Raw genomic sequence first — 25214 nt, forward strand, 5'->3', positions numbered from 1 at the left:
ATAATATGAACAAGGACACAAAGAAAATGCAAATGAATTCAGGATCCCATTGACACTCAGGAGGGGGATATTAATAAACCAGTTCCATCCTGAAAGAAAACCCCAAAATCGACTTCCATTTAAGAGGCTAATTTATGCACTCCTGAGTCCTCATACAAGTTAAGCAGCACAGAATATCACAGCAGGCCTAGAACAACAGATCTTGAACCCTGCTGTGTTTGTTCAAGAAGGCAAGTTAAGCTATTCCTAACAGGAAACAAAACATGCAGTAGGGCTATTAAACAGGGATCGTTTTGCCATACTGTGCAGCCCTGAATGCATCAATTGCTGTTCCAAACAGGATTAGAGATGTGGTTTTCTTTAACTATGGTTTCGAGAAAAATGCTTATGCCTGCTCAGAATTCTCAGACGGATATTAACTAATACAGTGCCAGGCAAGACAGAGCACTTTTGAAACCTTCAAGAAACTGTCTCTGGAAAACTCCAAAGTGGTGTGAAAGTAGCACTAAATGAAGGGAAGGGGGTACCGATGTGTGGAAAAGTTAACACATGTAAACAGCCAAGTTTGGAATTGCCCAAAGAGTATTTTTGCCTTTAAGTATTGAAGGCCCCAGTCTACGGTGATGAATCATGGTGTGAACAACTGAGGTTTCATTTCTATAGACAAAACCTACCTGAATGAATATGCAGCTTGAAAAACGGTCTATTTTTGCTATGAATGACTACTGAATGTACATTTGCAAATGGTTTTGGGTAATTCTGCTATGCTGTTATTATAAAATAGCACCTCCCAGATATTTTTGTAAAAGTCAAGAAGTACCATGTAAAGAAAAAAAAAAAGGCAAATCTTTCTTATATATGGACTTTTCTTCACTGTTCAACTCAAGGACAATCAATCAACTGGTTTAGAAAGCAGTTCAATTTCCACTAAAAAGAACCGATTTGTGATGGTTTGAGGGCATCAGGTCTGTACTGCTACATTGTTTTTAACCAAAACTTCAGGACCCTTCACTGCATTTGGTGAAAATATTTAATATTGATTAGGCATTTCTCCAGGTAGTACTATCCCAAAGTGGTATCAAGGGTTGAAATTTATAGAGTCTAGAAATGATCTCAGAGGTGCTTACGAATCACAGGAAAAACAAAACAAAATTGTTTTTGCAAACCACTGTTCTAGAAAATAGTCATAAACTAGAAGATAAGTCTTGAAAGATCCTCAAAATATCAGAATTATGAAAACCATAACTTATAGAAAACAATCATTAATGACTACTACACATATGAAGGACACCCAAATGGGACATTTTTAGTGATAGATCAGCTAAGAGATTAAAATAAGCATGTTTACAGAGACATAGCCATTTAAAATATTTATGGAGAAAACAGTTGCAGATGATACAGAGAGATTCCAACAAAAACACAGCACAAATGCAGACACCATATGGTCCAATGTATGCACCCATGACCTCATGTGAAAAGCAGGCCGAAGACGTAACAGCTGGCGATGCCTCCCCTTTACCCCCCGAACAACAATCTCTTGGGTTTGGAAGAGGTTCATTATAATCATGTCCATGGATGGGTGAAATCTATGGATAATGTCAAAGGTTTTGGGAAGGAATCTCTCAAAAAAATTATCTCTGGAAGCCTTTGCTTTGTTGAGGTTTCAAGCCCTATCTGCACTTCCTGCTGATATAAAAGGTGAAGTCAGGTAATGAAGATATTTTAATGAAATAGGAAGAGTGTCACACATCTCTCAGGCTCTTCTGTCATCCCGTGATTACTCATCAGGCTTGAATCAGAACCACAAGTCATTGCAGAGGCCCCAGACCACCACATCACATACAATCTCCTGCTCTGGAGAATCAGAGGCCAAGACATGCAAATGGTAACAGAAACTCTAAGTTTTGTGAGTATCTAGCATATATGAGGTTCTATACTAGGACCAAGTAAAAGGAGTAACTCTCATAACAGAACTGGAAACCTAGTCTATCATTCCTGTTAAATAGAAAGAAACCTAAAGCTTAGACAGGTTAATTAACTTGCCCATGGTCACAAATGGATGAAGGCTGGAAAGGGACCCACCATATTCCTTTGCTGGTCAAGCAGCAAAACAATATTTTGGGGGGGTTGAGGGGGTTCTGGCACTCGTAAGAACCCCATCCTTCTAGCAAAGTCCTCTGTATGTGTCACTGAAGTAACATTGGGGAAGGGAGAGGAGGAACATGAGAGACACGGGTACTCATACATCAGCCACTGAGACTAGCAGCCCTGAGGGAGGATGCCTTCCATCTGCAGTGTGACTTTCCTCAACTGCCCTCACCTTCCAGCCCAGATACCAGAAGTTTATGTTGGAATTCCTTCTCCAAAGAGCTGAATTGCCCAAAATGACTCCAGGAGTTCGGGAACCATTTCACATAGGGGTCTTAATAATTTTTAAGGTAAGTACCTTTCTCAATGTGAATAAAAAGGTAATTTGTAGCAATGGTGAGGCATAGGGGAGGAAGAGCTATTCCTTGTGACATAGGGCTGCAGAGCAAGTTCTTGGGCAAGTCCAACATCTTTTGGCAAGGCACAGGGCCATCTTCCTCAATTCTGAAGTTTCTATTTGCAGGGTATGTGACGTTCAGTGACAGAAGGAAAGAGGTTAGGGAGCTGAGTGCTACTGAAGAATCCTATGTCCCAGCAACCTTAGTTCTTACCATATTCTGTGTTGGTTTGTTTTGAACCTTGTTTTAAAATTCCATGGCTGATGGCACCTCAAATTCATGAGGAATCTTCTACAACAAAATGCATCTGTATATGGATCAGTGGAAATTTGACGGATAAATGCGAATAATTTGAGGCTGATCCAGTTTCAGGCACTGAATTTGGTAAGTCTCTTTACAAAGAAATTTCAAATGTGGACAATTAAGAAAGCATGACCTATTAAGGATGCCAATCCTTCCAGATAATGTGGAATTCTGACCATGTATTTACCCTGGAAGCTGTTGTTCTACTCAAATACTTTAACTTTTAATGAAGTGTTCAGCCTTTTTGTGATGGCACTGAAGTGTAATCAAACATTACCACAAGCCAAGTCACACACTAGCATGTCTTGCCTTGTTTAAATATCTCAAATATATTTGAGTAATTGTGTAATGATTTCTAGGCCTCTGGTTGTCCATATGGTCTGAACAGACTGCCTTTTGTAGAGCAGTTGTGCTATCTCTCTCAACAGGAAGGAATCAAATCATCTTTGCTCCAAACTGGAAAGCTTGGGAGGTACTGCTTACATTTCGGGGAGGCGCCTTACCTCAACTCTTGAAACAAAACCAACCCACATCTGGCCCCCAGAAATCACTGTGTCTTCTGGAAATCCTGCTTGTGTTTGTGAAATATCCCAGAACAATGCAGCAGGCATCATGTGTCATGTTCTCTTCCACAACTGTCTTTAGGATACAATGACATGCCACGGGGACAACATAGCAAAGCCAGCATGGCAATCACATGGAATCTTAGTAGACAGAGAATATTCTAGATGGTAGAATCAGATCATCTCAGACAGACAATGAGGACCAGTGAAAGGGTCTGACATTGGCAAGAACTTTGCTCTAATGCTCTCCAGGTGGTACAGGCAATGGGGCAAGCAAAGGAGCTATTGCTTTTGCAATTAATGAAACCCAACGGAGTCTTCAGAGATTTGGCTTAAGAGCCCAGAATCTAAACTTAGTTATTGGGCCTTTACAAATTATTCACATTAGCTGTATCCCCAGGAAAGTACCTCAGGGAAGACCTGGAATGCTATGTTTGAAGGAGTGTGCTAAACTTACTCTTGACCTATTATTTGAGAATTCTTACCAAATGGTTGGACATAGAGTTGCCCCCAAACCACTGACCACAAGAGGTTTCTTTGATGGGACTAACTTGGCAGGGAGACAATGGACAGATAGAGGAGTCTGTCGGCCTTTCTGTTCCTGCCCAACTTCAGGCTTTTGAAGTTGTAAGACGAAAACCATTTCACTGGTCATGAACAGAACTGAACACACAAAATCATGGAGACATGCACGATTCACAAGTTCTGGGGATGACTGGAATGAGATGGGAAAGAGTTTACCTTTTGTGCCTGAGGGAGCTGAAAAGTAACAGGAAAACAAAACAAAAAGAAGAAAGAAAGCAATCATTACATAAAAAGTCAAGTTTAACTGTAAAACTTCATTTGGTTGCTATTGGAAAGTGGAAAAACCAATACTGGGAGAAAAACAGGGAAATAAAACAAAAGCTAAGTCATTTCCTCAATTTAAGCTATGGTGCTGATTACTTGACCTGCTATCAGAATCTGTAGTATCAACAGATAATCTGTGAGCACATGCTTTGGGAGTCATCATACCCAGGTAGGCAGTTGGGCAACTTCCTGCAATGCTAGATCTGAGGTTTTTCTGTTCAGTGGCCCCAAACACATTTCCAAGGTCCAGTTCCTTCTTCCTATACACCAGTCATTCCCTAGTGGTGAAGGACAGTTTGGAGACATTTGGGATCATCAAAACCAGGGAGAGGGGAGGGAGCCAGAGCTATTGGCCTCTAGTGGGTAGAGAACAGGGATGCTGCTAAACATCTTACAACGCACAGGACAGCCCCCACAACACAGAATTATCCAGCCCACATGTCAATTGTGCCAAAGTTGAGAAGCCCTTCTCTCCATAAAGGTAAGACTGTTAGAAGAATGTTCTGTTTTTAAAGTCAATTTTTCTTGCTTTGTAGCACATTAACTGTTCCCTTTATTGGTGGTTAAGGAAGCATGCACAAGGATTTGTGCATTTGAAGTAAAGTTGATATTCTAAGAACAATGAAAATGCAGTCAGTCAATCCATAAAATAAGACATAATAGCTTTCCCAATGGTACAGGCAAGAAACTAAAATTATAAATATGTAGAAAAAGATGAACATTTACGAGACATACTTGTCTACTTTTCAACATTGAGACTATTAGGCTGCAGTTTAATACCACCATTATTTGTGACTGCCATTAGAGCATGCAGTGTTTTGAAAAGCATTTTGTCTAATCTGAAATGGAAATTACATTATCCACGTATTAAATACCAAATCTAGGAGTTACATCATTTTCAAAACTTCCTTCTCATCATAGAGGCTAACTAACATTTATTGTGTGTGAACTTGTCACCAGGCACTGTGTTAAACATTTTATTTGCATTATCCCACAAATCAAAGAGACCCAGTACTAGGTACCCTTATTATCCCCATTTTACAGATGAAAAGTAAAATGGAAAATAGAGGGTCAGTAATCATACAATGTCCCATAGATAATAAATTGTAGAGCTGCACTAACTTTAGAATGTGTACATTCAACCCAACTCACACAGTAAAGGCCACACACACTAGGAAATGAGATTGCAGGCTTTCCTCTGTTTCTATAGAGTTTATAACATTGGAAGTGCTAGAAGATGCAAGATAACTAAACCATACATCCTAGGGTCCCATTTGAACCTTTTGACCTTCCCATTCATTCTGCCCTGGGAACACTCTCTCTTCATATGCACCAAGACCAGGGCTTCCTAAGGCCCTGTACCTGCGGACGGAGCCCAGCAAAGGACAGAAGGGATAGACTCATACCAACAAGATGCCTTGGGTCTCAGAGACATCTCCAGAATGATTTGGAAAGTGACCTCAACTCTCCAACACTCATTTTTCAAGTAAGTTTATCCCCAAAGGTCTCCCAATTTAAGAAAACAGGAATAGTATAAGCATGCTTTTCTGATTCTTTCCTCCTGGTTACGGTGACCGCTTTTCAAAAAGGAAGCTCATAAGTTCCTCCAGTGTTTCTTAGGGGTTCAGAAAATATGTATCAAGTGGTGAGAAATTAAGCCGAAAATGAGGAATCACTTCAAGTGAAGTCTCTGAAATATTAAACATTTTTTCATATGACGGAAAAGAAACCTTGGAGACATGAACATTAAGGGAATGATAAATGCACGTTTCCTTAGGAAAGCATTTGTGTTGAATCACAGCTTGTCATAGGAAATGCACGGGGGGCCCTGAGGATTACAAATGTTTGATGAACTGAAAAATAAATACGAAAGTTCAGTCCTGCACAAACTGCTGGACTTGACAGGCCTCTGAAAGGAGAGCTACCCTTTCTCTCTCTCTTTCTGGAAGCTTCGTCCCAGTCAAGCAGGAAACACCTCTTTTTGACTCACCCATTTAAGCATATGGGAAGGAAAATGAAAGACTAGGCCTTTGTGGTGATGTCCTCAGTTTAAGACTGTCCTCAAACTCTCCACCAAACATATATTTTCCTCAAGAAATAACTCATGAAAACAAAGAGTCACTTTCCTACAGGAGCCTTAAAGGAACAGAAATTACAGCTTGCAGTGCCCTCAGCAGGTTGGACCTCTGAGAAGGAGCTTCAGAATAGAACACGACAAATTTAGATCAGATCAGCAGCAGCCACAGATGCTACTACTTGGGAGCCGGCTCTCCTGATGGCACATCGTCCGCCCAATAGTCACAAATGGTATACACAACCCCTAGCTGGGAACCTGACCAACCGGACACTGGGGCCTCTGGCTGGAGTCTTGAGGCACGTGCCTTCCAGCCTTTGGCCAGATGCTTGTCTGTAAAAAGGGATGGTGGAGGGAGGGCTGGGAAATGGGCCAAATCTTGGATGGCCAATAGGTTTTGTCTTGAGAGCCAAGTCTGACTGATTAGTAATGGCTGTCTGGAGGGCTGTGTTGAGAAGGATTCTGAAGTTATGTCTGAGTTTTGTTGGAAAGAATGTAAGAGCCAAATAGCAATGTCCTTTGTGGGCGAAAAATTAGGGAATGGCAAACCATATCTCTGGACACAATGATCTTTCAAGGTCCTACAGCACTTTTTCTTTATAGTTCTGTGCATATATATGATTTATTTCTACATAATCTACTTGTTTAATGTCTCTCCCCTGCTGGGCCACAAACACTATGGAGGGCATGAGGGTGTTTACCCTATATGTAAGTCCTTATTAAGTTTTCTAAGGTGTGCCTATAACTGCTGTTCACCTTGTTAAAGAAGATAACTTGTCACTAGGATGTACTGAAGGCGGATGCTAGGGAAAGAGAATTGGGGTAACTGCCTTGAATCCACACCAGCCCCACAAACACACCATGTTGATAAACAAAGGTGACAGCTTTCGATAGAAAAAGAAATATCTCTGCCAGAAGGATAGATATCAACACTCAGATTCCCATATGCTTGACATGGATGTCTGTATATGCACAGATTGTCTCTCTGATCCATGATGCACATGAAACCAGCCTGGGAACTTCCTATCATCATGTGGCCTGAGGTGAGGCAATCTCTCGTTTGCAAAAGTCACCTTGTTAGGCATTGTCAACCAGGCTCTGTCTCTGGATCTGTTTCTTCACTTAGTACATAAGGGTTTACATAGGCAGCTTCAGGTTCCTTCCAGGCTAAACAACCCTAAGTTGTATGATTCTATATCTAGAGGTCACTTTTTAAAAGGAAGGGTAGAGGGGCGCCTGGGTGGCTTAATCGGTTAAGCGTCCGACTTTCGCTTAGGTCATGATCTNGGGCTCGCACATTCCTAGAGAAAAGCTCAGTGTAGGATACATCCAATGGACACTTGACATTTGAATGTGGAAAAACTGAGAAAGTGTCATTAAAAAGAGAATGAAGGAGAGGGAAGGTGATGAAGATGAAGATGACAGTAATAAAAAAACAAGCCACTCTTCAGTGGACACTCTCAGTGGACCAGGTACTCGGCTAAGTGCTTTTTCATCCTGAGCAATGTTGGTTCTCACAGCACACCTCCAGGTTAGATAGTAGTATCATCCTCAGTTTAGAGATGAGAAGACAGACAATATTTAGAATGGCTAAGTACCTTGCCAAGGTCACCCAACCAGGAAATGCTTGAGCTGATGGTCAAAGTCAAGTTTCTCTGTAGCCCCGCCTCTGCTTTAGCTGTCAGGCTCAAAGTGCTTCTTCTCATGCAGAGTAAGGGTACGAGCACCAACCCAAGCCCCTGAAGGACTCGGGGACTTCTCAGGCCATTCCACCTGGGCATCTCCCATACTGGAAAGTGGGATGAGAAATTCCAGCACGACTCTTTATGGGAGAGCCTGGATGGAGACAGAGAATCCAGCATACCACATTTCTTAGCATGTGGTGCATAATATACCTTGAGCATAGATATTTACCATGCCCTCCTGTCAGAGACATTTAGGTTTATTCTTTCCTCATCCTGGGACTCTTCCTCATACCCCTCCCTGCTTGCCTAGCAAATGCCTACTTCTATGGTCAGTTGTCATTGCCTCACAGAAGTCCTGTCTGACCTCTTGCATCATATGCCCTCATCACACATAATACCAAATGCCTCCCATTCACAGTATAGTTACTTATAGTAGCTGCCACCCTGCCCTTCTGTTTTGGTAACAGCAACCAAACTTTTAGCCAGGGTCAGCTAAAAGAGCTTGGTGTGGCTAAGTGAGTCAATCATGGCCAATGAGATATCCATGGATGTGGCTTTTCCAGATAGTGTCCTTAAAAGGACTCCCTCCATCCTGCTGCCAGTAAGAGAGATGTGATGGCTGGCACTCTAGCAGTTATTCTGGACTATGAGGTTTTCCTGAGGATGGAAACCACCCACTAGGATGGTGCTGATAGCAGTAATGACAGGCAATTATGATAGCTATAGCAAGCTATCCACTATTCTCAGTGCTTCAGCTATATTAATTTATTGAAAACTCACAGGAAGCTCTTTGGGTAAGTTATCTCATTTCTCTAGTTTTGTAGATGATGAAACTACAGGTCACATGGCCAGAAAGCAGCAAAGACAGAATTTGAGAAGGGAGACCAGTGAGAAGGCAGTGGATAATCCAGATGAAAAAATAATGGAGAACTGAATCAGGGTGATAGTGGTGGAGATGGCCATGGTCTGACTCCAGATCTATTTGAAAGTAGAGATNCCTAGTTTTGTAGATGATGAAACTACAAGGTCACGTGGCCAGAAAGCAGCAAAGACAGAATTTGAGAAGGGAGACCAGTGAGAAGGCAGTGGATAATCCAGATGAAAAAATAATGGAGAACTGAATCAGGGTGATAGTGGTGGAGATGGCCATGGTCTGACTCCAGATCTATTTGAAAGTAGAGATGTCGGAGACAGAAATGATAATATAAAAGAAGGAGAGGGGAGCCTAGGTGGCTCAATCAGTTAAGCGTCCAACTCTTGATTTCAGCTCAGGTCATGATCTTGTGGTTTGTGGGATCAAGGCCTGCTTTGGGGTCTGTGCTGACAGTGCAGCCTACAGAATCCTCTCTCTCTCTGTCTGTCTCTCTGTCTGTCTCTCTGTCTCTCTCTCTCTCACACACACACACACACTCTGTCTCCCCCATCCCCTGCTCATACTCATGCACACACACACACACACTCTCTCTCTCAAAATAAATAAATAAACTTAATTTTTTTCTTTAAAAAAAGGAGGGACATCACGTGTTCATCCAAGGGTTTTGGTTCAGGGAAATACAAAAATGGAAGGGCCATTTACTGAAAGGAAAAAGACAAAAGGAGAAGCATATGTGAGGGAAGCTTTCCAGATTAACAATTTTAGGATGTCTCCCCAATTTGTAGGCAGAAGTGTAGGGTGGGCAGCATGATCACTGTCAGTATGCTGGCGAGACTGCTCAAAGAGTGAATGCATACAGAAGAGAGCTTGTGTCAGGGACAGAATCAGAAGCATACCACCAGGTAGAGGTCTGGGAGCCAAAGGGAGCCAGTGAAAAGAGAGAGGGGTGAGGAGCCAGGAGAGGAGGACGGAGATCTGAGAGCACTGGGAGACCCGGAAGCTAAATAAAGGTGCTTCAAAGTGAGATAGTTCTTCCACCAAGGGAAGGGAGTGTTTTTGTTTTAACTTTCCTTATTCACTTCATTTCTATCTCAGACTTCTGCACAGAGTCACGGGGCAATGGAGGGGACATCCATCCATCACTCTCGCTCAACAAAGTTCCGGAGTTGAATGGACTCCTTTTTAAAAATAAAACTCCAATTAAAGATCTAGTGATCAAAACAACACATTTCACTATGAAATATGTAAAGACCAAATGGGAAACAAAGTATTTTCCTGCCAACTGTGTAAAACAAAAAAAGCCTGGCTTACATATGTTTCTTCCATTTGTAAAACTGGCCCTTTGCCTCAGGCCTTATGAATGAACGATAAATCCCTGCTAGCTGCAAAGGTTCCTTGTGTTCATTTATTTTTCTTGTGCATGTTTGCATTTATAATCTTCCATTCTTCTTCATTAAGCAATGTGGATAAAGATCCCTATTCCTCTTATATATCAGAGGAATCTTTGCTAACTGGCTCAAACTCCAAAACCTGCACACCAAGGAGAGAAGGTCTCTGATGAGCTAAGATTTGGTGGTGTAGCCCCCGTCCCACATTCATCCACTTCTGCCACCAAGTCACCACTTTTGCTCATCCATCTCTGCACTTAGACTCCTCCCTAGTCCCATCTCTATACTGCGCATGTTTGCATTTATAATCTTCCATTCTTCCATTCCAGTCATTCCATTCCAGAATAATCTAAAAGTATAAACCTGGTACTTTGCCAGCCCTGTTGTCCACACCTCACTTGCCTCAAAGAAATTTAGGCTATTTGTGTAGCTATTTTCTCTGAATGGCTGATGCTCTTGTCCCTGTCCGTGTCAGTTCCCTGACCACACCCCAACAAACCAAGCTTCACCAATTCCTACCCATCTGTCAGATACCAGCTCTGATGACACCTCCCCTGACTGAAGTCCCTATCTCAACCAAGTGTCTTGCTATGACATCATCTTGTTTATTCCTGTCTGAGCATGTACCACCTGTAATCCTGGTGACTTTTTAATTACCTCTCCACATAAGAATTTAAGATCCATCCAGGGGCCACACTCATTGTTTTATGACCAGGGAATATACCTGTACTGTATGTGGCCCTTGCTACTAATTCTGTATGTATTTGTTGGAGGGGTAGAGGAAAGGGAAAAGGAAAGAAGGAAGGAAGGTAGGAAGAAAGAAAATAAGGTAAGGGAAGAAGGTACGAAGAAAGAAAAGGAAGGGAAGGGAAGGGAAGAAAGGAAGAAGAGAGGGAGGGAAGAAGGAAAAAAAGGAAAGAAGGAGGGAAGGGGTGGGAGGAGAGGAAGAAAGGAGAGCAGAAGAGAGGAAGCAGGAATGAAGGGAGAAGGAGAGAGAGCACTGGAGTCTGGTAACCAGGTTGCAAATCCTACCTCTACCGCTTAGTAGCCGTGAGGACTTGGGCAACAATAGACTGTCTCTGAGTTCCAGATTTCTCATCTGTAACACTGTCATAATAACACTATTTCAAGGGATTAACGTGAGAATTAAGTGAGAAAAATGCTGAGAACCTACAACAGCCACTGGCTCATAAAAGTTGCTATTTCCACCCCTTGACCTGGTAACCTCTGGAGTTTTCAGAGTTGGCCCAACCTTATGGTGTGTGAGAGATTATACCAATAACCAAGTACCCGTGGTCCACAAATGAGCCCATGGACCTGAAATCACAATCTCCCTCGGTGGGTCACCACTTCCTCACAGTGGTTATATGAGGAAGTGCTAAGGGCTGGAGAAGGTGTCTTAGGTAGTGTGTGACTCTTAACAATGGATGTTTGTCTCTTTGCTCTCAATAGGAGCCCCTTCCTTTTGTAGTAGTCCCAATGCTCTGGGTAGGGCTCTGCTCTAAGTCCTGTGATGTGGACAGTGCCAAGACCTAAGCCAACCAACTCATCACTCTACGCTGGCCACAGCAACTGGCTCAGAGTAGATGTGTGATCTAAACTAATCCAGTGATGACTTTTATAGAAGTAATCAATAATTACATCCCTCTCCCCATTTCTCTCGTCTTCCCTTTCCACTAGAGTGTGAGAGGATGGTACCTCTGGGACCAGTGCACCAAATGGGGCTGAGAGTAAAGCCTAGTCTAGTCTTCTGAAGGTGAGAAGTTAGAGGGACAGAACTTGATGCCAATGGTGTCATTTGAGCCCATGTCCATCCACGGGAGATAGTTTTCTAGGGGCTTTCTGTTGTCTCCATCTAGTTTTCTATGAAGACATCTGGAGTGAACTGCGTTCTCATTATTTCCATAGATACTTGCAGCTGGGCATCTCTAGTATACACCATGGCTGCTCACTAGATTTTACTTGTACAAATCAAGGGATTCATCAAAATATTTCTGTAATGTTTGTTCAACTTCAAAAATACTCAGGAGTAATTTCTTCAAAAGATTTCCAGTGGCATATGTGAAATTTCCTTTCAAAATTACGGACATCATATTTTAGTCTTTATGATAACGTTAGAGAACTCAGGAGACAAAAGGGTGTCTTTTTGTGTCCTCATCCTGTTCCTCAGAACCTCCTCCTGCCCTCGCTTTCAGTCAGTCTATGTCCTCTACTTCTTATTCCTTCTTTACTCCTTAACTATGGGCACTCTGTTACTCAACAACAATCCCTCAGTGAGGCCACCCCTTCAGCCTTATGGCTTCAACTAACCCCTTCTCAAGGTGGTGATGATATGGGGGGCAGGGGAGAAGAAGGAGAGCAGTGGTGGAGGTAGATAACCCTGCAGAATGGAAGTCAAGACTAAAAACAGGGCTGATAAAAGAAAATAAATATATTGGGCGCCTGGGTGGCTCAGTCGGTTAAGAATCCGACTTTGGCTCAGGTCATGATCTCATGGTTCATGGGTTCGGGCCCCACATCAGGCTCTGTGCTGACAGCTAGCTCAGAGCCTGGAGCCTGCCTCGGATTCTGCGTCTCCTTCTCTCTCTGACCCTCCCCTGCTCATGCTGTCTCTATCTCTCTCTCTCAGAAATAAATAAAACATTTAAAAAAAAAGAAAAGAAATATATCTGATTTTTCTACCTTAAAATCATTCAGTCCCTATTGAAATTTTTGCTTCATATCCTAGAGGTCCTTTAAGCCCTGTTAGAAAGACTCATGGGGAGAATGGTTATCTATGTATTCCAAATTTTCTTGCTTTTATCAGTTTGAGTGTTATCTTACCTGACCATATACAATATAATGATTTCTCAACATCTAGTTTGGGGTACAGATGGAACTTTAACTTATTTTTCCAACGGTGTGTTTAGAAGCAAAACATGGATAGGAAGGCTTTCTTTACAACACATTTGCTTTTTTAAAGTGTTTCTTTAGAACAAAAATCATATAAGCAATGCATATTCCTTACAGATAATCAGATATCAGAGAGGCAAAAGGAGACATTTAAGGCCACCTATGATACTAGCATCCATTTTCCACCTCACAACCATTGTTATTCTTAGTTAACATTATTTTAAATGACTACACAGTATTCCATTACTTGAGTGAATGATAAATTACTGATTAGTCTCCTTAATATTAAGCTACCTAGGCTGTGTTCTCTTTGTCACCAATGAAAATGACTGCAATAAACATTCTTGTAGTAAAACTACTGCACACACTGTCAACTTTTAAAGGAGTTGAATTATTAGTTAAACAGCATTGCATATTTCAGTCCATGTGCTTTCAAGAATGTTGTTCTAATTTATACTCTGAGCAGGATTCTGTCTTGCCAATGTCTACTTCGTCACCCCTGAGCCAATACTATGTATTATCATCTTTTAAAAAATCTTCCAGTAATTTTTAAAGGTTATAGTGTAGGGATGAACTTTTTCCATAGTCCAAATGAGTTAAAGACATAGAGGATATTCAACTTTAAAATTCCTGAATGGCCAAAGGGCTAGCTCTGTTGTGGGTCTCCAGAGAACACTGTACTACTTACTACAGAGTAGCACCTCCGGGTTATTTAGTAGAAAAGAAATGGATTGATAACTAAAGGTCAGATTTTTCAAACTTAATTTTGGATAAAAAACAATCTGGTGTTTTTGTTGCAGCAGTAGAGCCTTGCCTAGATGAAAGGCAAGCCTGCATAAATTATTCACTTGATGGCAGACATTTTTGGGGACGCTGGAAAATGTGGATTATTAATGGGCAGACCAGAACAATTCTCACATTACATATAGCTAAGGACTATCAGCTGGGGGAAAGCCCCAGACATTTTGCTTGTTATAATGTTCTAAAAATTCTCACAATAAGAAGTCATTTCTCATCAGAGTTGAACTCTGCATTGTATCGGAAAAATAAGTTTCCAATTAAAATTGTCATTCCTCAGCCTTATTTTGTGTGGTCATCTTGCTGAAAAATTATCCGGAATTCTGGCAATGTGGGGGAGTCCAAGGTCCTGCAGGTTTCCTGTGAGAACATGGGTTGGTAGAATCAGAAGGAAATTTGGCAAAGTCCAGATAAAACCACCACCATGATGCATTTGTATTTCCTGTTTGAAAAGCACATTGGTCCACATGACAGTCCAGGGATCCATGTAGATTAAGGAGGATCTGATAGGGAAGGAAGCCCGTTTCTGCAGCATTCACTGTGGAAATATCTGAACAGGATGCAAACCAACTCAGACCTTCTCCTGAACTCCCACCCTACCAGTGTCACTTTTCAACAGTGTGACTGCTTCCAGTTGGATGCTCTAAGCTGCTGGTTTTAATTAAAACTTAATTTGCAAAAATGTTTCATAATTTATGCATGTCATATAACTCCTCTGAGACTATGAACTTGGAGCCAACTTAGGGCCATATAAGGAGACAATGTACCGAGAGGTTGTGGGAGGAAAGGGATGCAGGAGGAGAAATACCAACAGGGGTGCAACAGAGGAAGGTACTGATACTTTCTTTCAGCTTCCCATCACCTGGATCTGCAGCCACTTGGGAGAGTCATGGGTCTTGATGTCTGGAAGCAGGGAGCCCATTTGGCAGGTCACAGACTTAGAGAATCAGAAGGGTCAGCAGTGGCCAGAATGGTCCTCCAAGGAAGGTCTTACCAGGGGAGATGATGAGCCAAAGAACCTGAAACCCTCCAAAAGAGATGAATGGGTTTCCACTCTCTCCACAAAAGGAGACATTGAAAACCCACAGAGGAAAATTCGTGAAAACTCAAGAGTCTGCAGTGAAACCATTACTTCACTCGACAGATGTCTTCCAAGAGAGAATTTGCAGGGATCTGCCAAATTGTCGAACCCACAAAGAAATCTGTATAGCAACTTAACTAGATATATTAGGCCTCCAAGAAAGAGGACTAGTAAGCCCCTCCCCTCAATACACATCTTTTGTTAGTTATAAAGTGAATGACTCTCCAGTCACTCCCCATATCTGCTGTAGAAAAAAAATACATATATATCGACAGAATTTGACATAGAAAAATCAAAGGGGACAGAAATGAAAGTACACATGTATTCTGCACACTCACAAAGAATGGCCCACAGTGTCAGTGCTATAATTTTTAGTGGTCAACATGATAAGCAATACATTTCACTGATATATGATCTCTATCTCTAGCTACAACTCAAAGGTCCTTCCGTTTCCTGCTGCCTATGAAAAACATTATTACCTACCAAGCAAAAGCAAGAGACTATGTAGTTTATCTATCAAGCTTGCATCTCACAGATGTGAACAAATTAAATAAACATTTAAGAGTAAAGGTATGAGCTGTGGGTGACAGATAATCCTCTGTTGATGTTCTCAATTAGGGGGTCCTTCAGGAAACTCCCCACTCGGTGACTCTGGCCTGTGAAAAGTCTGTGATTCTAGTTTATGAGCTCTTTTCTATGAAAACACCTACGGACATTTCCTTCTGTTACATATTGTTTTCACCTTGGTCCATTAATGAATGTATTTTATGTTTATTTGGAAAGAAAAAGAACTGCCAACGCCATGTGTTGAATAATTCTAGTTCTCTTTGTGCATCTGAGCACTTTGCAAGTCAAGACTGGATACTATTTACTAACAACAGAACTTGTACATACTGAGTGAGTGCTTACTCTCAGCCAGGCCAGGAATTAAGGGCTCTGAATGCATCCTCATGGGAAATTCTCACACCACTCTAGGGGCTAGATATAGCCATTTACATGGGAAAAGGAAGACTGACTCCAAACCTTGTTTTTTGACCCAATAGGATAAACAAGTCACATAATCCAATTAGTCTTTTTCTAAAAGCTTAGAATACTCTATTGGCGGATAATGAAAGGAATACAATATAAAAAATAAAAATTAAGTGGTCTGCTTGGCAGTGAACAGAAGGGAGCTTTGTCCTCCACTCATGCCTGTTGACATATTGACTCCTGTACTACTTCAGACTGATTTTGGTTATGTCTAGAAAGGAGGAGACCTATTAATGTGCTAGAACTGCTGATCTTTCAAAATACATTTTGCTCCTCACCCCCGAAATCTGGTGTTTGGCTATCTTTAAGCACATTTTGCCAAACACATGTTCCTATAATTTTGAAGTCCATGTGTATTTACAGTGGAATTTTTCTCATGGTCTTGATTAGTTTATAATTGTCATAAGACAGAGTAACTCTTATCAAATACGTTTATTTCCTAGTGCCTTTTTTGTTATTATAGGATTTTCTTTCTCTTACTTAAGAAAGTCAGGTCTAGGGGCGCCTGGGTGGCTTAGTCGGTTAAGCGTCCGACTTTCGCTCAGGTCATGATCCCGCGGTTCGTGGGTTCGAGCCCCGCGTCGGGCTCTGTGCTGACTGCCGGCTCAGAGCCTGGAGCCTGTTTCAGTCTGTGACTCCCTCTCTCTCTCTGGCCCTCCCCTGCTCGCGCTGTCTCTCTCTCTCTCCCAGAAATAAATAAAAACATTAAAAAAAAAAAGAAGAAAAAAGAAAGTCGGGTCTTACCAGTGACACTTGGGCCCATATCTCAAAGAGGCTAATGTACTTCTGAAGTTCATATATATATTTTTAGCTTTATTTATTTATTTTGAGAGAGAATGAGAGAGAGAGAGAGAGAGAGAGCACGTGCATGGGAAAGGGGTAGAGAGAGAAAGACAGAGAATACAGAGAATCCCAAGCCTGGTGCAGGGCTTGAATCCATGAACTGCAAGATTTTGATCTGAGCCAAAGTCAGATACTTAGTCAACTGAGCCACCTAGCTACTCCTGAAGTTCACATTTAAAACCTAGAAGAATCTGAATGTCAAAAGCTGAGTTACAAAATGCTGTCGTTTATAGTGAACTTAGAAGTTCGGTGACATGATCAAGGAAGTAAAAAAGAAGCATAAATAAAATAAAGAGGACTACCTCACAATTAACCTGACTGTATAATATTACATTTAAACAAATATTATCTCAAAGTCATATCCAGTAAATTGTCACTGTCTTAAAAAGTTAAGAAAAGAGATGAGCATTATTCTCTGGTAACAGTAATCTCAACCCAATATGTTTGTTAACCTTGAATACACAAATAAACAGGTGAAACAATTTAATTAAATAATGTTGAAGATAAAACAAACTAATAAACTAATCATCATCATTTTTTATTTCTAAATTTCTACTGAGGGCACAATAGAATAACTAGTATTGGATTAGCTCTCTTGACACAAATAGATAAGTGGACAGAATACACACACAGAAAAAGTACTTTGATATTGGTCAGCAATCAACCTGCTTTGCTTCCTTGAAGAAGACAAAAAAGTGAGGTGAGACTAATGATCACTCCAATATTTTGCCTGGAGGCAGTTATAAGACCCTTGAGTAGGAAATTGAGCCCATGCAAAGCCTAGTAAGTTGTACTGAATTGAGGGAGAATTAATCAGTTTATAGAGGCTGAGGTGGCTGAAATTTTCAAGGTACCTAACTGGAGTGAGAAAGCTATACAGAGAAAGAACTCCAGAAACATGCAGGGAGGTCTTCTTGAGCCTTTGATTTAATACTAAAATAATTATGTATAGTGTGAAACTCCACAGGACTGGGCAAAGCATGATTATGGGGGTGAAGGTAGGGTGAAGAGGGGAACTTCAATAAATTTTAAGCTAAAAAAATCTGGGGGTGCTCAGTCTGTTAAGCATCCGACTTTGGCTCAGGTCATGATCTCACTAGTTTGTGGGTTTGAGCCCCACATCAGGCTCTGTGCTGACAGCTCAGAGCCTGGAGCCTGTTTCAGATTCTGTGTCTCCCTCTCTCTCTGACCATCCCCTGTTCATGTTCTCTGTCTCTGTCTCTGTCTCTGTCTCTCTCTCTCAGAAATAAATAAAACATAAGCAAATTAAAAAAACAAAATTAAAAAAAATCTGTTGGGCTTCAACCATGGCTAGAAATTTACAAGTTCCAACCAGTCAGAAGAGAATTCTCTGTTAAATACGTGGAACATTTGGTAGGAACTCCAGAGTGGTTGTTCCTAGGATCACAACTAAACTAGCCCTAGACTGAAAGACACATCAGACTTGCCTAACCAAAGCTTAAAACAAAGCATTTAAAAGGCCAAGCTCATACATAAGTAAATTAACTGGCCACTAGAACAGAACTCAACACTCTTTAAAGGAAGACAACAAAACCCAGACACTTAATACCACATGCCCACAATCATGATGTCATTATGTCCAACAGTTAATTAAAAAGTTACTAGATATAGAAACAAGAAAATGTGACTCTTAAGAAGGAAAATAATCAATCAATGGAAATATACCCAGAAATGATGCAATTGGAAACATGACCTTAAAAAGTTATTAAAGATATAATCAAGGAGTTAAAGGAAAACTTGAACATTATGAAGAGAGAACTAAACACTAAAAATAAATGCCAAAACCCAGTAAAAATCAAAATGAAATAAAACCCCTAGAGTTGAAAAACATAGTACTTAAAATTTAAATAAAAGTAGAAAAAGGTCACTGGATGGGCTTAAGTGCAATTTAGATATTTCGGAAAGAAAGATCAGTGATTCTAAAGACACAGCAACAGAAGTGATTGAAATTGAAACAGAGAGAGAAAGGGAAAGGGGGAGGTTTTAAAGAGAATTCTAGTAGCCAGTAGGAAAGTATCAAGCAGATGAATATATGTGGAATTGAATTCCAGAATCATGTGCAGTAGAGGACAGTCCAAAAAGAAGTGAAAAAAAAAAATAGTGGCTAAATATCTTGAATTTAGTAAAATTTAGTAAAACATGCCAATTCAAGAAGCTTAATAATCAGGCAAGGGGTACCTGGGTGGCTCAGGTCATGATTTCATGGTTTGTGGGTTCAAACCCCATGTCAGGCTCTGCACTGACAGTTGGAGCCTCCTTCAGATTCTCTGTGACCCTCTCTCTCTCTCTCTGCCACTCCTCCACCCTCTCTTTCTGTCTCTCAAAAATAAATAAACATAAAAAACATAAAAAAACCTGAAGCAAGGCAAACCCACACAAAACAGATTCCAAGGCACAGTATAATAAACTTGCTGAAACCAATCAGAACAAAATCTTAAAATTAACTAATAAAATAAATGTACAGTACAAAGATAAGGATTATCATGACTTCTCACCAGAAAAAACAAGTCAGATGATAATATATCCACTGATTTAAAGTACTGTAATAATAATAATAAAAAAACGTACATTTAAAATTCTATATCCAGTGAAAATATCCCTCCAAAAGAAGGTGAAGCAAAACATTTCAGACAAAAAAAATGGATAAAATTCACTCTCAGCAGACTTGCACTTTGGAAAAGATTTTTTAAAAAGTTCTTCAGGCTGAAGGAAAATGATTCCAGATGGAAGCTTGATTCTATGCAAAAGAATAAATAGGACCAGAAATGGAAAATATGTGGGTAAACATGAGCTTTCTCCCCCCCCCACTTTTAAATTAACTATTTTAAGCAAAATAAAAGCAATGTATTGTGTGGAGTTTATAATATATGTGGGAGTGAAAAGTATGATAATAAGAGCACATAGGATGGAAGGAGGGCATAGGAATATACTATTGTAAGTTGCTTCCATTATGAGAAAGGGAGACCGTGAAAAGTTGAAGATGCAGATTGTTACATTAGAGCAACCACTGAAAAGACACAACTAAGAGGTACAGCTTAGCTAATAGGCTGATAGTGGAGATAATGTGGTTAGGGCCAACCAACCTCCCATGTAATTAGAAATTCACATATAACTTTTGACTACCCAGAAACCTAAATACAAATAGACTACTGTTGACTGAAAGCCTTACCAATAACATAAACAGTTGATTAATGCATATTTTGTATGAGATATATGTATGTATGTATATATATATATATATACATATATATCATTCTGTATTCTTACAATAAAGCTAGAGAAAAGAAAATGCTATTAAGAAAATTATAAGGAAAAGAAAATAGATTCATAGTACTGTACTATACTGCATGTATTGGAAAAAATCTGCATATAAGTGGACCTATGCAGTTCAAACCCATTTTGCTCAAGGATTATGTAAACACACATTATCTATATTTATGTGTACACATATGTACACCTATACGTACATATAATACATATACTTATTTATGACAATATGGTAGAGTTAAATGAAAAGAAATATAAGAGAATACATTAGATACCTATTTCTAACAATATGGTAGACTTGAAACTAAACAATAGAAGTAAATACTTTAAGTGTAAATGGATTAATTACATCATTTAAAAAGTAGAGACTGTCAGACTGGATAGAAAGAAAAAGAGATCGAAGTATACTTAGCCTAAAAAATATGCCTTTTAAGTAAAAAGATATGTAGGTTAAAGGTAAAAAGTAAATGGAAATATATACTGCAATATACAAATAAAACAATATAAAACAATAATCACAGAAAGTTGGGTGGCTGTATTAATATTAAACAAAATAGTCTTCAAGATGAGGACTATTGTAAGAGATAAGCAAAAATACTCATGATAATAAAATGGTCAATTATAAAGAACACATAATGTGTGCTCCTAATAACAGAGCTTCAAAATACATGACGCAAAAATTGGCAGAACCAAAAACCGAAACATATGAATTTAGAAGTTTCATTGGTGATTTCAGCAGTCCTCTCAGGAATTCATAAAACAACAGACAGAAAGTCAGTAAAGATACAAATGACATGAACAATGTTAACCAATTTCATCCAATTGTTATTTCTAGAACAAGAGGCACAACAACTGTAGCTTACATATTCTTTTCATGTATAAATATGAAAGGTTCACCAAGAAAGTCCATATGCTGGGCTATAAAACAAGTGTCAGGAAAAAAACATTAGTGAAATCATAGGATATTTTCTCTAAACACAAGAGAACCAAAATAGAAATCAGTAACAATAATGCATCCAGTAAAATCTGGAGGTATTAGGAAAATAACACCCATGAATCTAAATAACCCATGAGTCACAAAATCATTTCATCACAAGAAATATTTGAAAATATTTTGAACTGAATAAAAATAGAAATGTAACTATCAAAAGCTGTGAGATATGGCTAAAGTAATTCTTAGACAGAAGCATATGACTTCAAATGCTTACAATAGAAAAGGAGAAAAGTTTAATATTAATAGTCAAAGATTTACCTTAAGAAACTAGACAAAAACCAAATTAAACACAACATAATCAGAGGAAAAAAAAACTAAAAAAAAACCCCCAAAAAACAAAAAAAACCCCAAAAAACTGCCACAGAAAATGGATAGACAAAAAAAGTAAAATTGGTGAAACCAAAGTCTGGTTCTTTGAAAATAACCCCCAAAGTTGAAAAATGTATAGCTAGACTGATAACAAATTGTCAGTATCAGGAATGAACGCGGTGCTATCACCACACACAGATCCTAAATCTATTAAAGGTACAAGACAGTATTATGAACATCTTCAACTTACATGAAGACAAATTCAACAACTTACATAAGGTAGACAAATTCCTTTAAAAAATGAGCAAAACTGATATAAGAAATATAAAAATCTAAAAATCCCTAAATCTATAAAAGAAAATGAATTTGGAATTAAGACATACCCCACAAAGAGAGCTCAGGCCCAAACGGTTTCATTAGTGACTGCTAACAAGATTCAAGGAAAAACAGAGCAATCTTACACAAGCTTTTTCATAAGCTAAAGAAAGAAATACTTCTCAGATCATTTGTTAGGTGGCCATTGTCAAAACTCGACAAATTACAAAAATAAAAACCACCACCACCATCACTATCACCACCAAACTACAAACTGATATCCTTTGTGAACAGAAAAGCAAAGATCCAACAATATATAAAAAAGAAAAAAAAAATCATGACTGAAAGTGTTTATCACAGGAAGGCAAAGTTATTATGGTATTCTTATAACTGATATCAATCAGTATAATTTGCTACACAGGAAGATTGCATTTTCCAAAGTGGACCATAACAATACCTCCCATGCCATATTCTACTTACAATGTAATGTTTTTTTTTTTTTAATGTTTTATTTATTTCTAGGAGAGAGAGAGACAGCGTGAGCAGGGGAGGGTCAGAGAGAGAGGGAGTCACAGACTGAAACAGGCTCCAGGCTCTGAGCTGGCAGTCAGCACAGAGCCCGACGCGGGGCTCGAACCCACGAACTGCGAGNGCCATAACAATACCTCCCATGCCATACTCTACTTACAATGTAATTTTTTTTTTCATAGTTTATTGTCAAATTAGTTTCCACATAACACTCAGTGCTCATCCCCACAAGTGTCCTCCTCCATGCTCAACCCCCCCTCCCCCCACATCCATCAGTCCTCANACCAACCCTCAGTTTATTCTCTGTATTTAAGAGTCTCTTATGGTTTATCTTCCTCTCTGTTTTTATCTTAATTTTGCTTCCCTTCCCCTGTGTTCATCTGTTTTGTTTCTTAAATTCTACTTATGAGTGAAATCCTATATCTGTCTTTCTCTGACTGACTTATTTACTTAGTATAATACACTCTAGTTCCATCCCTGTTGCTGCAAATGGTATGATTTCATTCTTTTTCATTGCTGAGTAATACTCAATTATATATAATAAGAGTTTTTATTAAGATAAAAAATATATAATAAAATATATTAAAAACACATCTTTATTCATCAGTTGATTATTATTATACATAGTATTATTAACTATTAATTATATATACAATATATGTATATATATACACATATACACACACATACTCACACACATATATATATACACACAACATCTTCTTTATCCATTCATCAGTTGATGGACATGTGGGCTCTTTCCATACTTTGGCTATTGTCGATAGTGCTGCTATAAGCATTGGGGTGCATGTGCCCCATTGAATAAGCATTTTTGTATCCTTTGGATAAATACCTAGTAGTGGTTACTAGGTTGTAGCTTGATCATAGGGTAGTTCTATTTTTAATTTTTTGAGGAACCTCCATACTGTTTTCCAAACAGTATAATGTTGACATTCATGTAAAGTCTATCTTCCCACCCTTTTGTGATTGCCTCAACAAAGAGTATGGGGGAAATGGTACCATGTGATTTCCAGGGTTAGATTATAAATATGCACTTCTGCCATGCTCTGGAAATCCAGGTACCATGTTGTTGGAAGCCAAAACTAGCCCATGCAAAGCAATCACATGGGAAGACAATGTAGGTATGGCTAGTAGAGGTATTTGGCAGGCAGCTCACCTGAGGTCCTAGTCAACAGCCAGTATTAACCACCTGATCTGTAAAGAAAGATGCTTCCAAGTGATCTAGTTCCCAGCCACTGAGTTGAGTGGTTGAGTCTTCATAGTGTGAAGACCACAGATTTTGTGGCGTAGTGGTAAGTCAGCCTTGAGGTTTCTGCCACATCATTTGTGAGACTAGAAAAGCGGTTGTTTCACACCATTATGTTTGAGGGGGTTTGCTAAGCAACATTAGTAATAGGAAGTAAGTATCATAATCCCTGTTTTACAAAAGAGGAAACTTCACCTCATGAGAGTGACCTGAACAAGCTAGCATGGGTGGTGAGTGGCAAAGTTGGGGTATCGATCCAACCCAAAGGCACTGCATGCAACTGATCTGGATAAAAGGAGGTCTGCGTGTGGTGCCACCTCATATCCCAGGGTTGTAGAATGGGGCTATAAGAGGCTTTGATGCCACCTTCACAAAACCATGATCTGTCTCCAGTAACTCCTTTTCTTTCGGGAAGACATCTGAGGTCAGGGTCTGGTATGTATGGGTCACGCAGCCAAAACCATCTTGCTATTAAACCTTTAGCAAAGATATATCCCCACTGTCTACATTTGCAAAGCTCAAGTAGCTCAATCAGCCATGAATTCTGGGCATTTATACAAGAGTTGGTTGAAACACGAGCTTAAGGAACTCTTGCCAAACAGCTGCAGAGAGTACAGGAAGTAGAGGAATAAAACCTGTTACAGGCTTGGTTCCCACTTGTGAGCAGCACAGGAGATATCAGGGGGTGAACCAGCAAATATTTATTATAACAGGGCAAATAGAATTGATTCATTTCCTTCCTAGAAAGATGACTACACTTGGGATGGTGGAGACGGGTTGGCATTTTCTATTTTCTGTTGTCCTCTCCTCTATTCTTCCCCAACCCGGCCAGTCCTCTTCCCCTTTATACAAACATCAGTTTATTCTCCACAGAGATACAAGTCCTCTACCCCCAGACTTGAACAAAACCTCCACACTGCAGAAAAGTAACAGGATCTGCTTAAATTCATAGGCTGTTAGATCTAGAAGGGATCCAGACAAAATTGCTGCCTTTGGCCTGAATAAAATCCATCCCTTCTTCAGGTAATAGCACTTTGATTTGCCTATGAGACAGAAACCACCCCCTTTTCTCAGGTCTGGCAGTGAGACTGGAGCTGACTCCCTGTTCCTGCAATCCACGGATAGGCATGTGACTCATGCCTGTCCAATCAGAACACTCCATCCTGATGACCAATGTGGCTGGTTCAGGCATGTGGTTGCAGCTTCCAAGAGTCAGCACCAGGGCCTTAGCTAGAACTTAGAAGAAAGAGATTATTTTCTTCCGGGGACAGGGGCTCCACTGGTACGATGTCAACCTGGAGCTGTTGGCAACTGTCTTGACATCACAAGGGGAGGGGATCTCACCTGAGAATAAAGCCACATGGAGGAAAACAGCCAAGAGATGGCAAGAGGCAGATTTCTAAGAACATTTGGGCACATAAGATCCAGTGATGTCTGGAGAGATTACGCATGGACTCTTCAGTTTTATGACTGAATAGATCCTTCTTAATCATACAAGTCTGGCTGAACTGGATTTCTGTCACAGCCGGAGACCTGATTTACTTTGACAGCATACTATCAGTTATCTACATGAGCGTTTCATGAAGTCAGCTCTGTGGAGTCTCCAAATTCTGTGAACCAGAGAATGATCAACAGGGGCTTTGACCCC

General features: G+C 39.9%; 1 protein-coding gene across 2 annotated transcripts in view; it reads right to left on the minus strand.

The window, feature by feature from the left end:
* CACNA2D3 (calcium voltage-gated channel auxiliary subunit alpha2delta 3) overlaps positions 1 to 25214 on the minus strand; it is a 771963-nt gene that overhangs the window by 333808 nt on the left and 412941 nt on the right. For both annotated transcript variants that reach the window (XM_077776662.1, XM_077776663.1), the window contains exon 12: positions 4094 to 4111. In XM_077776662.1, coding sequence (XP_077632788.1) covers positions 4094 to 4111 — 18 coding nt within the window. The remainder of the gene's footprint in view (positions 1 to 4093; positions 4112 to 25214) is intronic.

This window comes from Crocuta crocuta, unplaced genomic scaffold, assembly GCF_008692635.1.
Source record: "Crocuta crocuta isolate KB4526 unplaced genomic scaffold, BGI_CrCroc_1.0 scaffold87, whole genome shotgun sequence".
NCBI classification, from domain to species: domain Eukaryota; kingdom Metazoa; phylum Chordata; class Mammalia; order Carnivora; family Hyaenidae; genus Crocuta; species Crocuta crocuta.